Source organism: Nannospalax galili, unplaced genomic scaffold (assembly GCF_000622305.1).
Source record: "Nannospalax galili isolate Female #2095 unplaced genomic scaffold, S.galili_v1.0 scaffold781, whole genome shotgun sequence".
Classification (NCBI taxonomy): Eukaryota; Metazoa; Chordata; class Mammalia; order Rodentia; family Spalacidae; genus Nannospalax; species Nannospalax galili.
Window position 1 is genome coordinate 1,782,903 of NW_008346898.1, and position 17,087 is coordinate 1,799,989.

Consider the following 17,087-nt stretch of genomic DNA (forward strand, 5'->3'; position numbering starts at 1 on the left):
CCTCTCAAAGGCTTTGAGATAACTGAGGGTTGCTGGGGTGTATGTATGACCTTTACCCAGCATGGGTCATGCCTTCTCTTCCTAGCCTTCCCCAGATTGTATGCTTTAGCCCTCCCCAAATCCAGGGGGGCATGTGTGATTAGGGTCAAATTACATACAGTTGCCTGGGAAGAGTGGCTGGATTTATTTATTTTTATTTTATGTGTATGAGTGTTATCCCTGCATGTGTGTAAATGCACCCATGTCATGCAGTGCCCATGGAGGACAGAAGAGGGTGTTGGATCCCCGGAACTGCAGTTATGGATGGTTGTTAGCTGCCATGTGGGTTCTGGGATTGGAGCCTGGGTCTGCTGCAAGGGCAGCCAGTGCTCTGAACCACTGACCAATCTCTTCAGCCTCCAAAGCATATTTTTTAAGCTATTTACTCAAGCTTATTAGTTCCACTTCAGTATTTTCTTTTTGTTTAAAATTAATATTTTTTGATGTTTGGTGATAATATAATCTTCAAAGCAAAAATACAAGCACTTTTTAGAGGCCTACCTCTCATACTTGTAGTAAGCTTTACAAAGTATTAAATTCAGCCTTAGTAGTTTTATTTATAGGCGAAATAATTGACTATGACCTTTATAAACCAAGAGATTAGAGCAGATTTATGCTTTGTGTTATATATAATCCACTGATTAAAAACTAATTTCAGAGTAGTGTTCATGAGACTTAAAAAAAATGCTATGTCATGGCCAGATAATACACTGAATGGGCTATTATATGTGGATTAAACTGCTGTATTTTTTAGGTAGATTTTTAAAAGTATAATTATTTTATGAAATTACACATAAGTAGTACTCAATTATTTTTAGAGATATTGAAAGAAAACCTTAAATAAATCAGCTACAAATCCCTTGAAACTTTTTGCTTTAATAGAGAAAATGTTTAGATTTAACTTTATAGTTAATATAAAATGCTTAATAAATCAGAGATTGTATTTCATCTCTTTCTAGGTTTGTATAGTTAGGAATTATGGATGAAATTTTCAATATATATAAAGCATTTTACAGATGCAAGATTATAACAAAATATTATCTCAAAAACTTATAGTAACACAGAGACTTTATTTTTGTGAAAATCTTTATTCATTTGTCTTGTCCAAGTGAAATTAGCTATCAAAGTTGAATTCCAGGAATTTTATTTTTTTGTGAAAATATTTCTTCATTCATTTGTTGCCCAGTTGCAATTAACTAATGTTAAATTCTAGACTGGGTTTGTATGGCCCATTCTCCAGCTCACAACCATTTTTTGGTAAAGTTTTATTGGAATACAGTTGCGTCATTTGCTTATATATTGTTTATTAGTGCTTTCTTCTTGTGAAGGTCAACTAGGGGAGTTACACTAGAAGTCACATGGCATGGAGAGCTAAAGTATTTATGCTTGTGCCCTTTATGGAAGTTTACCCACCCCTGTTCTGTGTTATAGTAGATACTTTTATAGGTCTTTGTAATTTAATAATTTATATTTTGACGTATCAGTTTTCTCATAGTGCTTACATATTTACAGAACGGCAGAGGTGTGCTCTTTGGATTAGAAAACTCTGTGAGCCTTCAGGAACAGGTGCAGGACTTATGGGTAGGAAGAATCGGAACCTGTATGCAAAACTGTTACTGCATATGCTTAAGCGAGGCATACTCGAAGGTCCTTTTATGCACCGCCCTGAACCAGGAACACTAAAAACATTACCATCATATATGGTAAGTACTATTGACCACAGTGTATTTGTTTCATTTCTTTAAAAGTTAAGTGTAAGTTGTTTATTTATTTTAAAAATTTATTTATTTTCATTTTTATGTGTGTGAGTGTTTTGCCTACATGGATGTATGTACACTGCATGCATCACTATCCAGCAAGGCAGAAGAGAGTGTTGGATTCCCTGGAGCTGGAGTTAAACACCGTTGTTAGCTGACATATGGGTGCTAGGAACCAAACTGGGGTGTCCTAGAAGAGCAACCAGTTCTGTTACCACTGAGCCATCTCTCCAGTTCCTAAAAAAAATAGTTTTTGCTTTTTTGAGACAGGATCTCCTTATGTAGCCCTGGCTGGGTTGGAACTCTTTATGTAGACCAGGCTGGCCTCAAACTCACAGAGATCTTCCTGCCTCTGCCTCTCAATTGCTACAGTGCTGGGATTAAAGGCATGACTCAACCACACCCAGTGTGAGTGCAATTTATCATTCCTTTTGGGAATGGTAATACTATTAGGTTGTATGTGATAGATAATACATTAGTTAAGAATTTTCTTCTTTGATTCAATTTGTTCACTTTTAATAGGAAACATATTTCCCTCTTATTTTATTCAATTATATCTAAAATAATAAAATGAATTAATACTGACCTTAATTTCTTACTAATTTTCATTGTATTGTAATAACAGTTTGAGTATTATAACAGTTTAAGTATTTCAGTAAGTTCTAGTTTATGAAATTCTTTCAGATACACTATTTTAAAACTTATTAGTTGAATGACTTTTATAAGTTCCTTTCTACTCTTTTGATAATATTAAGTTGGCATTTAAAAATGATTTTCTGTACTTGATTTAATTTTCAGCTATGCTGTAAGATAGTGATTTTTATGGTTGATGATGAATTGTCACTGTCTTGTTCCCTATAAGCATAAAATATACCTTGTTTTGTGTAGACTATGAATATTTGAGAAATATGACTAGAACAACAAAGTATAATTGCATGTGTGTATATATATATATATACATATATATGCTGCAAAATTCTTGTGAAGTGTAGGAGTTTTCTATATTTTGTCAGTTTACTAAATGCTAAATTTAGTTACAAGGCACGCTACATACCAGAGGATAACTCCTTTTGTTGGTGGCTGAATGCCAAAACTTTTAATGCTATTATTTATTGTAAAAGTAGTGTCAGACATTTTGCTTAAGCTAAGATCAGTTGTTCTGGGGATAGTAGGTAGCTGACTTTACATGTAGGTAGATGTTAGAATGAATACAGCAATCTGTCTGTTATCTGTGGGATATACATTTCAAATCACTGTCCATACTGGATGCCTGAAGCAGCAGGTAGCACTGAATCTTCTGTACTAGACTGATGCCTGAGACAGCCAATAGGTAGGAAGTATACACTGTGTGATATACTTGACTGGATGCAGTGGGACAGATGATGTGAATTTATTATACTTAGAACAGCACCTGATTTAAAACTTATTATTTCTGCAATTCCCCATTTAATGTATCAGGCCATGGTTGACTGCAGATAGCTAAAACCATAGAAAGAGAAGCTATGCATAACCATGGACTATTGTATCTCATTGAAAAAGAAATCACCCTGCATTTCTGACCTAGGATAGAGGGGTCATGTGTCACTACTCCCTGGAGAATAGGTCCTGGAGGATTTCTATGTAGGACCGGGAGAATTGTTACACAAGTGTAATTTTCTTCACAAATAAACCATTTAACTTGCCTCATTGAAATTAATTGGCTAATGTCATTCTCAGTGACTAAAATAGTTTTATGAAGTTCATTCAAAAGTGAAGATACCAATATACTGTGTCTTTTTTTCTCATTCACAATTTCATAGAGTTGTAGGGAGGGACTTTATTTCATAAATAATAATGAGAAGGCCTGGAGATTTGTTGGGGCATCTCAGAGAGTTAATAATATGGCCAGAACTAAATGCTATGTCTCTGACTGTGTAGTTCCTACCTCATTAAGGGAGTCCCAATTTTAATATCTGATATGTTTTGATTATTATTTCTCCACCTACAGATTTTGTGTATGTTAAGTGTATGTGTGTGCAAAGTAATTGATGGTTACAGGAAGAAATGGGGTAGGACATGATTTTTAAAAAGTTTTCCATTTTCTTTTGGTAAAGCTGATATCACTCTTTAAAGAAGTAACTCTCAGATATGTCTCTCCTGTAATGCTTCTTTTCATTAGATTCTTTATATAAAAGAAAATAACTAAAATGTAGATATATTATTCATCTTATGTTAATGTTTCATAATTTGTTGTGTTTTGAGTGATAAATTTTATATATTTGTATGTAATTAGATTTAAATTGAATATTAAAAAAACTATCAAACTTGAAAGTTGTTTGAAATTTTAAGTGTTTCTTTATAGTACATTTTGAAAGAATGATTTCTTTAATTTTTAAAAAATCAGTCGATCTATTTTGATGAACCAAGTCCAGGACGACCAAAAGGTTCAAGCCCAGAGAGGCTACCTGACTGGGTAGTCGGTGAGCTGGAGACAAGTGAGCAAAGATTAAGTGAATCATGGAAATTTTCTTCTGAAGAGGATAACGCATTGGTGCTATCGGCAACGGATGTCCACAGGTATGCTGTGAAAGTGGGGTTTCCAATGCTTTGTTCTCATTTAGTTGATGTTTTTAGAACTGGTTCGTAAGTTCCAAAATGGTGTAGCTGTATTCTAATAAAACTTTTACAAAATAAAGTATTTTTTTTCTTTTTAATGTTATAGACTTGGTTTACTTTTGTCTTTTTGCTAAATTTAAGAGTTGTGAATGGATGTTAGTCATATGTAAGATTATTTTATATTTTTATTCACTTTTATGAATATTTGTTAACTTTATATATCTATAGCTTTAAAAAACTTGATTTAGTTATTTTTATTTTATGTGTATGTGTGTTTTGCCTGTATATATATAAGTACACCATGTACATGCAATGCCCACAGTGGTCAGAAGAGAGTTGGAGCCCAGGGAACTGGAGTTACTGATGGTTGTTAGCTACCATATGGATGCTGGGAACCAAACCCAAATCATTTTCAAGGCTAGCAAGTGCTTTTAACCACTGAGCTATCTCTCCAGCCCCATTTACCTATATCTTTATGCATTTTGTTGCTTGAAAAATGTACCTGAGAATCTTTAATAACACTGTTATGTGTTTTCCTTTATGATAGCATTAATTAAGAAACATTATCAATGACTTCAGCATAATATAATACTCTACACATTCATGTTGAACCTTATGCTTGAATTATCTCCCCTCCACCTCATTGATCAATGGTTGCTTTCATCTAATGAAACAAGAATACAATTGTAGAGGCTGGAGAGATGGCTCAGCAATTAGGAGCACTGGTTGCTCTTGCAGAGAACTCCGGTTCACTTTCCAGCACCCACATGTGGCTAACAACCATCCTAACTTCAGTTTCAGGGGATCCGATGTCTCTTCTGACCTCCATGGGCATTGCATCACATGGGTACACTTACATACATGCAGGCAATACACTTATAGACATAAAATAAAATTTTAAAAAATTAAAAAGAATATAATTATAAATTCCATTAAACTGTATAAATAAGAACAAGTCTCTAAGTTTTAAAAATATACCAAATTATTGCTGTAATAATTTGGTTTTTAAGAGTGATAGACAATTTTGAGTTTTTATTCAATTTTGATCTTTGTATTGATGCTGGAGTTCCCAGAAATTTAAAATACTGGACAGTACCAATTGAAATGTGCCACCCCTCATACTTCACTCCTGACCATTCTCTTGGTAATTTTAATTTGTTGTAATTTTAATTTTATGAATTTGTTTCTTTTGACAATGTGCCCTTTCTTGCCCACTGTATTTTCTTTGTTGTATTTCTTAATCAGATGTGAACATATTATTAGTGATTTGAAATGTCCATTGTAGATGTAGTCTGGTTGTGTGTCTTTCATACTTGAGATACTATAATGGGAAAGAACAGTTGAGCATAAATTAAGAGTCTAGAAATATTATGAGAAAGAGGAAACATTAGAATGCAGAGGTAGTGAAGGAAGACATGATAGCATTAAGGACATATTTAGAAGAATAAAAAGAAATGAATCCATGAATCCATAGGATATGGTATTAAATACTTAATTTAAAAAAATATTTAAAAAAATAATTTATTGAGAATTTCATGCATGCATGTGTTTTGATCAAATCCATGACCACTCCCTCCCCTCGAACTCCTCCCATTATCTCCCCATCACTTTTCTATGATAACTTCATGTACTCTTTCTTCTTCTTTAATTTTTTTATGGGGCTTTTTGCTACTCTAACATTTCCCCCTCTGAAGAGGTAACCCTAAAATCGTTTAAGGATTAGATAAAATCTCCCAAATACTTTTGACATTTTTGGCCTTTGGAACGGAGTATGTGGCTTAGAGGCCCAAGGACATTTTGACTTTTAGCCAAGAAACTGGCTACTTTTCTTTGGGTCTTTTTACCCTAACTGCCTAGCCAATTCCTACCTTCTATTCTTATCACACCATCCTCTGAAGAGGTTACCCAAATTGCCAATAGGGAATCGGGATGCAGACTGCTCTGGCTTCTTCCATGCTGAACAGGGGGGGACACAGGGTGAGGCAATTGGGATACCTGTTCAGTGAGTCTATCTAAAAGACTCCCAAATTGCATAACTCTTTGTGTGTGTGTGTGTGTGTGTGTGTGTGTGTGTGTGTGAAGGAGAAGTAAAGGCAAGAGTAATTATTAGCATTACAAGTTCTAGACAGGGAACTAGAAAAAAGTCAGAACACAGCAATTTTCAGATGTCCATATGAGAGTCCATTGGAGTTTTTTAAGAAACTTTTATAGTGGTGCATTGTAAAGAACTTAGTTACATGATACTTATGCAATACCTAGAAAAAATTGCTGATTTCACTTTGATATGTAAATTCAGTCAAGACAATTCATTCAAGAAAGTCACAACTGTTCAAAATGCTGAGAATAATCAGTTGTGAGTAAGGAGTCATCAATGGGAGATAATAGGGAGAGAAAACAAATTTATCCATCATTTTAGGACAATAGCTGGTTGCCTCCCTTAGCTACAGATGTGCACTACAGTATTGCAGACCAAGATTTGAAGTCTTACATCTGAGCAGCACTTTCTGATTCAGAACAAAATCATCAATGAGAAATAATTGTCTAAAAAGTTATTATATGGACTTAAGCCTAATGTCTAGGAAGTGTAGTCCCTTGAACTCTTAAAGAAATATGCTAATGACATTACTCTTTGGTTATACTTTCCTTTTGGGTGTTTAAGACCATCCTGCTCGACCATGTCTGGCTTCACTTGGAAGCATGGATGAGATGTTTCTTCTGAGTTGACCCTCCTCTTTGTAGACTGGACACTGGTTCAAGTCCATCTCATGGGGTCTCTATGGCCTCACTGAACAAGAGGACAGGTGACTCACCACAGTTACAGGACATTTTGAGAAATGTTCCATAGCCCCCTGGAACTTAGTAGACCTTGGGGGGCAAGGGGCAAAAACTGTCCTTTAAGTCCCTCTCACCAGACTAGTATAGGCCTCAAAGTATGGCTGTTAAACATCCAATAAGGTTAGTTCCACTGGTCTGGTACTTTTAATTACTGTGTGCTGTGTAGATAAAGCTTGGGTAAAAAACCAAATATTCTCAGATAAATCTTGACTAGATATATATTTTGTTCCTTAAACTAGTTGAATAAACTATGACCTTAGAAATTTCAAAATTATGTGTATATTATTCTTGTCTCATCCTTTGCATATCATAGCAAATCTACACAGACCTTCATCTCTTGCTAAGGCTTTCTCATTTTTTCTATTTTGGAAAATATCTCCATTCTGATATCTTTTTTAACATCTTTTACATTCTCGTATCCTTTTAACATCTTTTATATTCTAATTTTCTTTTTTTTTTTAAATATGAGACATAATAGCATTAACAAATAAATTTTCCATCCGTTGTGAGAATTCTTTTCCTGGGGATACTAAGCAATGCTTATTCCCTTTTAAGGTTCTAGTGTCAAGCCAATGTTTGATTAAAGTTTTACTGGGGAACCAATGAATGTACTGAGCTAAATGAGGGGTTGCTGAGGTGTATGTATGACCTGAGGGTCTGCACACTGGAAAACCTTTACCCAGCTTGGGTCAGGCCTTCTCTTCCTAGCCTTCCTCAGACTGTATACTTTAGCCCTCCCCAAATCCAGGAGACCATGTATGATTACAGCCAAATTACATATAGTTGGCTGGGAAGAGTGACTGGATACTACCTTCGGTGAGGGTCCAGTGACCCTGCTTGGCCCTCCTTTAATGAAGGTGAACAACCATCAACAAGCCCAATTGTGATGATGTTTAGCAAGCAGGCTCAGCTGAAGTAGTGATGATGGTAGTTATTTCATGGAGAAGGGACTGCTGTATAGCATCATCTTATTAAAAGGACCTGGAATTTAAAAGGATTTGGAGTTAGGATCCACATATGAGGGAAAGCATATGTTGTGTTTCTGAGTCTGTGTTACTTCCCTTAGTATAATAGTTCCTAGATCCATCCATTTACCTTCAAACTTCATTATTTCATCTTTCTTTACTGCTGAATAGAACTTCATTGCATAAATATACTACATGTTTGTCAACTACTTGTCAGTTGAGGGACACTTAGGTTGCTTCCGTCTCTTAGCTATTGTGAAAAGAGCAGCAACAAACATGGTTGTTCAAGTTTCTCTACAATAGGATGAGTCCTTTGGGTATATGCCAAGGAGTGGTATAACCGGGTTGTATGATAGGTTCATTTTTAGTATTTTAAGAATTCTCCACACTGTTTTCCATAAGGGTTGTATGACTTTGCAATCCCACCAACAGTGAATGAGTGTTCCACTTTCTCAACATCCTTGCCAGCATTTGGTATCATTTGTTCTTTTGATCCTAGCCAGTCTGATTGGAGTAAGGTGATACCTTAGGGTGGTTCTAATTTGCATTTCCCTAATTACTAATGATGTTGAACACTTTTTGAGATGTTTCTTAGTCATCTTTATTTCTTCCTTTGAGAACTCTCTGTTTAGATCTTTAGCCCATCTTTTAATTGGGTCATTTGGTGTCTTGATTCTTTGTTTTTTGAGTTCTTTATATATTCTGGATGTTAAACCTCTGTCAGATGTGTCACTGGTAAAGATTTTTTTCCCATTCTGTGGGTTTTCTCTTCACTTTTTTTTATTGTTTCTTTTGCTGTACAGAAGCTTTTTAGTTTAATGAGGTCCCATTTGTTGATTGCTGACCTTAATTCCTGAGCCACTTCTGTCTGATTTAGAAAATCCTTTCCTACACCTATATCTTATAAGTTATTGCCAATATTTTCTTCTAATAGTTTCAGGGTTTCCAGTTTCACATTGAGGTTTTTGATCCATTTGGAGTTGGCTTTGTGCAAGGTGAAAGATAAGGTTCTAGTTTTATTCTTCTATAGGTAGAGATCCAGTTTTACCAGCACCATTTTTTGAAGGTGCTCTCTTTTCTCCATTGAGTGTCCTTGGCACTTTGTCAAATATCAGGTGCCTGAAATTGTGTGCACTTAGGTTGGATCTTCAGTGATGTTCATTTGGTCTATGTGTCTATTTTTGTGCCAGTATCATGGTGTTTTTATGACTATAGCTCTATAATATACTTTGAGATCTGGTAGAGTAATCCCCCCAGCATTGCTCTTTGTGCTCAGAGTTGCTTTGGGTGTCTGGGGTCTTTTGTGCTTCCATACGAATTTAAGGATTTTTTTTTTCCTAATTCTGTGAAGTATGTCATGGGGCTTTTGATTGTGATTACATTGAATCTATATATTTCTTTTGGTTGGATGGTCATTTTCACAATATTAATTCTTCCAATCCATGAGCATGGGAGGTCTTTCTATCTTCTGGTGTCTTCCTCAGTCTCTTTCTTTAACGATTTAAAATTTTCATTGTAGAGATCTTTGCTGTCTTTGGTCAGATTTATTCCAAGATATTTTATTATTTTTTGTAGCAATTGTGAATTTGGGAGCATTTCCCTGTATTCTTTCTCCAGTTTCTTTTTATTGGTATTTAGAAAGGCTGTTGATTTTTGTAGATTGATTTTATAACCTGCCACAATACTGAAGGTGTTGATCAGTTCTAGGAGTTTTCTCATGGAACTTTTGGGGATTTCTTAGGTATAGTATCTTATCATCTGCCAAAAGTGATAGTTTGATCTCTTCTTTTCCAATTAGTACTCCTTTAATTTCCTTCTCCTGTCTTATTGCTCCAGCAAGAATTTTAAGCACTATGTTGAAAAGGAGTGGAGATAGTGGACATCCTTGTCTGGTGGCTGATTTCAATGGGAATGCTTCTTCCAGTTTTTCTCCATTTAGAATGATGTTGGCTGTGGGTTTGTTATATATAGCTTTAATTATGTTGAGGTATATTCTCTCCAGTCCAGTTCTCTCTAGGACTTTGAACATAAATGCATACTGAATTTTTTCAAAAGCCTTTTCTGCTTCTATTGAGATGACAATGTGGCTTTTGTCTTTGAGTCCATTTATACGATTAATGACGTTTATTGACATATATATTTAAACAGCCCTGCATCTCTGGGATAAAGCCTACTTGATCATGGTGAATGATCTTTTTGATATCTGTCTATATGCAGTTTGTAAGTATTTTGTTGAGAATTATTTGCATCTATCTTCATTAAGGATATAGGTCTATAATTTTCCTTTTTGGTTGTATCTTTACCTTTTTTGGGTAGTAAGGTGATGCTGGCTTCATAGACGGAATCTGGGAATTCTCCCTGTGTTTCTATCGTTTTGAAAAATTTAAGTAGTATTGGTTGGATGTCTTCTTTAAATGTCTGGTAGAATTCTACTGTAAATCTATCTGGGCCTGGACTTTCTTTAGTTGGGAGGCTTTGTAGTACTGTTTCAAATTCCTTATATATTATGGGTCTTACCATTATGATTTCCTTATATGTTGTGGGCCTATTTAAACTGCTGATCTCTTCTTGGTGGTCCCCATGTGTGACCTGGATATTCGTTTGACCCTGTGATGAGGAGCCATGGACCTGCCTCCTCCCTACACCCTGCAAAGGTGTCACTCACCTTCCCTCTTCCAGCCAGTTGGTTGACCATAGCTGCTTGCGGGGGAGGGGCTAAGGGTATAAAAGCTGGGAAAACCATGAGGCTGGACTCTTGCATTTTTTGAGGCTGTCTGGAACCATGGGATTTATGTTTGGGTGTGAACTTTCGAACACAGCCATGAATGGGGGGATGCCCGCTCTTCTGTAAGTAAACCCACACCCCAAGCTCAGTTAGAAAGTCCGATAAACTAGTTAAGATTCTTCAAACCAGGGTTTGGAGAATTCTTTTTTCAGGTTGTTGCAAGGACTGTGGGAGGAGGGGATTGGATGCCACATGTGCCTCCCAGCATTGAATTTGACTAAGAATTCACGTAGTAGGCAGGATATGATGGAACAGACTGAGTTTTGGAAGAGCATTGATGATATCCCTGATACTGGGAAAGAGACCAACAACCGAAGTAAAGTGGGATGAAGGGAAAGTGTGGGCTGAGGAAATGTTAACCTGGTGGGCCATTCCCCTAGGCTTTGTGGGGGTGGCTGGAGTGGTATGGTTAATGCAGTGGACAGTGAGATATGTAACTAGGGTGAGGCCTTCTATGCAGTCAAGGTCGATGGGAGAAATCCCGGGGTGGAATCCATCGTATAGATGGTATGGGGTAACACGACTGCTTGTCTGGTGGGCCCACCATGTGAGTATGGAGATGCCTTTGATTATAAGAAATCTGTCCCAGGCGGAGGCCTTAGCCAGAAGGGAAACTGAAGGTGTCAGAGAGGAATTAGAATGGGCAAGGGATGTGAGGCTGGCCTCTGCAGTACTGGCCTCTGACGTTGCCAGTAATTTAGATAAGAGAGAAAAGGAGATGGAGGTGTTGGCATGCCATTTTTACATCTAGGAGGTCAAAAGAGAAAAAAAAGCCTAGATCAGAATGATAATAAAAGGCCTATCCTGGGATCCTAATGCAGTCAAGGTCGATGGGAGAAATCCCGGGGTGGAATCCATCGTATAGATGGTATGGGGTAACATGACTGCTTGTCTGGTGGGCCCACCATGTGAGTATGGAGATGCCTTGAAAACAGCAGAAGGTCTAGAATGGATTCTGCAGTCTCTGGGAGTAGCACATCAGGGATAGAAATGTCAGAAAAGCAGCCACAGAGGCTGCTTGTCCACTGCTCTTGATAATAAGAAATCTGTCCCAAGCAGAGTCCTTAGCCAGAAGGGAAACTGAAGGTGTTAGAGAGGAATTAGAGTGTGAGAGGGGTATGAGGCTGGCCTGTTATGTACTGGCTTCTGACCTTGCCATTAAATTAGATAAGAGAGGAAAGGAGATGGAGGTGTTGGCATGCCGTTTTTTATGTCTCAGAGGTCTAAGAAGAGTTAGGTCTGGGAAGAGTCGGGCAGTGAGGAAGAATGAAATTACCTAGAGATAGTGGGAGATGCTCCTGGGGTCTGACCTTTAATTCAAAGAAAGGAAAAATCCATGGTCCAACATGCTGATGGAGGTCGTAACAATAGCCTGGTGCTGGATGCTATGGTAATCAGAGAATACTCAGCACCAGAACTATTAGAACTGGGAAAGACGTTTAAACAAACTATGAAGGAGCCTTTGGCCACCTGGCTTGTGAAGCTATGGGATATGGGGGCAGATGGAATCATTTTAAGTTCTACAGAAGCAGAGAAGTTAAGCAACATAATCACTCATCCCTCTTTGGGACAAAGACTTCACAATTAAAGGCAATATAAGGAAAACCAGTCCATGATGGATTGGCTCATAGGAGCCATTTGGGACACATGGGTATCTCGACTTTGGCCACCTGGCTTGTGAGGCTATGGGATATGGGGGCAGATGGAATCATTTTAAGTTCTACAGAAGCAGAGAAGTTAAGCAACATAATCACTCATCCCTCTTTGGGACAAAGACTTCACAATTAAAGGCAATATAAGGAAAACCAGTCCATGATGGATTGGCTCATAGGAGCCATTTGGGACACATGGGTATCTCTAGCTGAGATTCTCATGAATACTAGAGACTGGAAAACCATTGAGGAAGGACAGGCTCTGTTGAGGGAACTGGGTATGAGGGAAGCCGTATTTGATGCCCAGTTCACAGGCCCAGACAGGATTGTGTTTACAGGAGACTTAAGAAAGTAACTGATTCAGCAAGACCCATGAGGCTGGTATGGAGCTTTGGTGGCAGTGCTAAGCCCCATGGTCAGGCGAGACCTGCACAAGGCTGGCGAGGCTCTGGCAGATTTAAATGATTTAGACCAATATGTAAACAGGGTTCAAAAGGTGCTAAAGCAAGTAGACATAAGGGAAAAGGATTGGAACTCAGCAAAGGGGCCTCTCCATGTCTCCCAAGCACAAATGTGGATGGATCTCCACAGAGCAGGAGTTGTTAGGAACAAGATTGATGGGCAGCCAAACACTGTGTTGGTGAGCCTATGGAGGGCTTTAAGACCTGACCAGCAATTCACCACAGAAGTAAGAGAAACTGGGGACAAGGATGTTTAGGTAACTCCAGCTGCACCTCCTGCTCCAGAGAAAGGCAGCCTCATTGGATGCCACCCCCCCCAACTACTGCCTTGAAGGGGCGACCAAGATTGCCTGCAGGTGAGGGCCATACTGGGTGCCTGGAGGCCACATGTTGAATTGAGGATTTATTGGTCCCCAACTAATATACAAAACACATGGGCCCTAGTGGATACTGGTGCAGAATATAATAATTAGGGAGACTTGGCCTGTAACAATTTGTACTGACAGTTGGGCTGTGTTCAAAGGCTTAACCTTATGGATGGCCTAGTCGGGGAAAGAAAACTGGCAGGCAATGGGATGGCCAGTATGGGGACAACAAATGTGGAAGGACATAATATAATAAAATGCAGCAGGAGCTTGTGTCCCTGGTAGTTTACCATGTGGCTTCCCACTGCCTCATGAATACCCCTGGGAATCAGGAAGCTGATTCCCTTACCAAAGTGTAAGGGCTGTCTGCCCTCAGCTTCCCCTAGAAGCAGCTCACTGGATTCTTATCAAGTCTGGCCACAGAGGAGCTGACACAGAATGGAAAATAGCCAAAGCCACCAGCATTCCAGTAAAATATGCTGACATTCAACAAGCTGTCCACACCTGTGAGGCAAGTTCCAGGTTACGGCCCCAGAGGATGGATGCCATGATGGGACACATGCACAGGGCAGCTTCCCCTGTGAGAGACTGCCAAGTAGATTATATAGGGCCCCTTCCAGTCAGTGACGGGTGTAAATATGCTCTCACTTATGTGGACACTGCCACAGGCCTTACACAGGCCTTTCCTTGCAAGAGAGTGATGGGCAAGGCTACTATTAAGGGGCTTACTTAACTTAGTGTCATGTATGGGTGCCCAAGGCGAATTGATGGTGACAGAGGCACTCATTTCACAGGTACAGACGTGCAAGTTTGGGCTGAGGATAATCAGGTTCAATGGCATTTCCACCTTCCATACAGTCCTATAGGAGCAGGGTTAATTGAAAGAAAAAACAGGCTGCTAAAGGAGCAGTTGAAAGCCTTAAGCCAAGAAGGGACCCTACGGGGGTGGAAAAAGGCCTTTCCAGAAGCCATAAGGTTGTTAACTGAAAATCCCAGTACCAGGAGTGGGTTGCCTCCCTATGAGCAGTTGGCCAAAGGGACCCCAGAGGTCCCCAAAACTATAAAGGTGATTGCCAATAATGTTGGTTGTATACCTGAAGTGAATGATAAGACCCTATTGCTGAAGACGTCGTGAGATGTGAGTGCAGGAGAGGGAGAAATCAAGCTTGGACTAAGCTGGAAAATCCCTGCCACTGGATGGGTGGCTGTCATAGTGCCAGAAGGTGCTATGCAGTTGGCTGGGGGAGAATTGTCTCCCATTATCCTGTTTAACCAAGGACTGTGTGTGTTGCACTATCAACATGCAAAGTGAGATGTTCCTGCTGGTGCAATAGTGGCTTATCTAGTGTATGTACAACCAGCTAATTTTCGATTGGACCTAATGCCTGCTCCTAGGGATGGAACACACATCTGGTATTGTAGACCAGGCCACCCCCCTGTGGCAGGAGAGGTTATAGGCCCCAGTGGAGAAGCCACTGCAATTGTGTTGTTAGATGGATGTGATGCACCTCTAAAGTACCATCCAAGCATTTGTGTTTATGCCCATAAGCTATTATAGTAGTTGCTGTTTACATGTTCTTGCTTCTTGCTATTTGTGTTTTTATAGTAGATGGAATCCAACTAAATTGAGCCATCAGTCCATGATAAACAGATGATACAGAAACTTGAAGAGACCAATGCCCTACTACAGTGGGAGAAAGGTCACCCAACCCCCTCCAAGGTTCAGGAATATTTGCAGAAGAGGTGGGCAGAAAGTTTTGTAAGAGCCAGAGGAAGGGGTGGAGTGTGACCTGGATGTTCCTCTGACCCTGTGATGATGAGCCATGGATCTGCCTCCTTCTCATACTTTGCAAAGGAGTCACCCCCCTTCCCTCTTCCAGCCAGTCAATTGACCATAGCTACTTGCAGGGGAGGGGCTAAGGGTATAAAAGCTGGGAAAACCACGAGACTGGTCTCTTGCCACTTTGTGAGGCTGTTTGGAACCACGGGATTTATGTTTGGGTGTGGACTTTCGACCACAGCCATGAATGGGGGGGGCGCCCACTCTTCTGTAAGTAAACATGTACCCCAAGCTCAGTTAGCAAGTCCAATAAACTCGTTATGATTCTTCAAACCAGGGTTTGGAGAATTCTTTTCGCAGGGGAGGAGGGTATTGGATACCATGTGTACTTCCCAGCAGTGAATTTGACTAACACCATGATTTTAGATATCCATCCATTTCTTTCAGATTTTCACATTTAGTAGCATATAGGTTTTAAGAATATTTCCTTATAATGGTCTGGATTTTTTGGGTGTCTGTTGTGTTGTTTCCCCTATCATCTCTGAATTTGTTGATTTGGAAGTGCTCTTCCTTTCTTTTTTTGTTAACTGGGCTAAGGGTCTGTCTGTCTTGTTTAGCTTTTCAAAGAACCAGCTCTTAGATTCATTGATTCTTTGTATTGTTTTCTTTGTTTTTATTTCATTAATTTCTGTTCTGATTTTTGTTATTTCTTCTCTTCTGCTGGGTTTGGGTTTCATTTGTTCTTGCCTTTCCAGCATCTTGAGTTGCAGTGTTAGGGCATTTATTTGGGCTCTTACTAATTTTTTAATGTAGGCACTTAGAGGTATAAACTTCCGTCTTAGGATTGCTTTTGAAGTGTCCCAGATGTTGTGTTGTGTTGTATTGTCCTTTTAATTGAATTTCAGGCATTCTTTTCTTTCTTAATTTCTCCTTTGACCCACTCATTGTTTAGATGTGTGTTGTTCAATCGCCACGAGTTCATGTAGTGACTAGGGCTTTGTTCACTGTTGATTTTGAGCTTTATTGCATTGTGGTCTGATAGAATGCATGGCATTATTTCAATTTTTTTGTATTTGTTGAGGTTTGTTTTGTGGCCCAGTATGTGGTCAGTTTTTTAAAAAGTTCCATGGGGTGGTGAGTAGAAAATGTATTCTTGGGTGCTTTGGTGGAACATTTGAAGGATGTCTATTAGGTCCATTTGATGTATGGTATTATTTAATTCAGATGTCTCTCTGTTTATCTTCTTTGTCCAGTTGACTCATCTAATGGAGACAGTGGGGTATTGAAGTCCCCTACTATTACTGAGTTGGTGTTAATCTGTGTCTTTAAAGTCCTGTAGTATTATTTTTATGAATTTGGGTGCACCAGAGTTTGGTGCATGTATGTTAAGGATTGTGATATCTTCTTGGATAACTGTTCCTTTGATCAGAATGAAGTGACCCTCCTTATCTCTTCTCATTAGTTTTACTTTATGAAGTCTATTTTATCAGATATTAGACTTACAACTCCTGCTTGTTTCTTAGTGCCATTTGCTTGGCATATTCTTTTCCATCCTTTTGCAGATAGTGCCTGTCCTTGAAGGTGAGATGTGTTTCTTTCAGACAGCAAAGAGATGGATTTTGTTTCTTTTTTTTTTCTTTTTTTAAAATTACTTATTTAATAACCACATACTTAGAAGAAGCATTTCATTACAACAGCATTGACATACTCAAGAACAATTTCCAGAGCTAAGATGCATCTCCTTCAAAATGGGCTGTAAATTTTTAGGTTTACAGTTGAATTAATGCAGTTATACAATATTGTCCTCCGTATAAACCCTACAAGACATAAAATTAAATGAGGTTTTAAACTTT

General features: G+C 38.6%; 1 protein-coding gene across 13 annotated transcripts in view; it reads left to right on the forward strand.

Moving 5' to 3' along the window:
- The window catches only part of Cep112 (centrosomal protein 112), a 576,146-nt gene that overhangs the window by 23,117 nt on the left and 535,942 nt on the right, over nucleotides 1–17,087 (forward strand). For 10 of the 13 annotated variants that reach the window (XR_003851118.1, XM_029568391.1, XM_029568396.1 and 7 more), the window contains exons 3-4: nucleotides 1,552–1,742; nucleotides 4,180–4,352. The exons of the other annotated variants lie outside the window; for them this stretch is intronic. Coding sequence is in view for 9 of the 10 variants with exons in the window: in XM_029568391.1 (XP_029424251.1) it covers nucleotides 1,552–1,742; nucleotides 4,180–4,352 (364 nt within the window). In the remaining variant the exon portion in view is untranslated. The remainder of the gene's footprint in view (nucleotides 1–1,551; nucleotides 1,743–4,179; nucleotides 4,353–17,087) is intronic. 13 annotated transcript variants of the gene reach the window in all.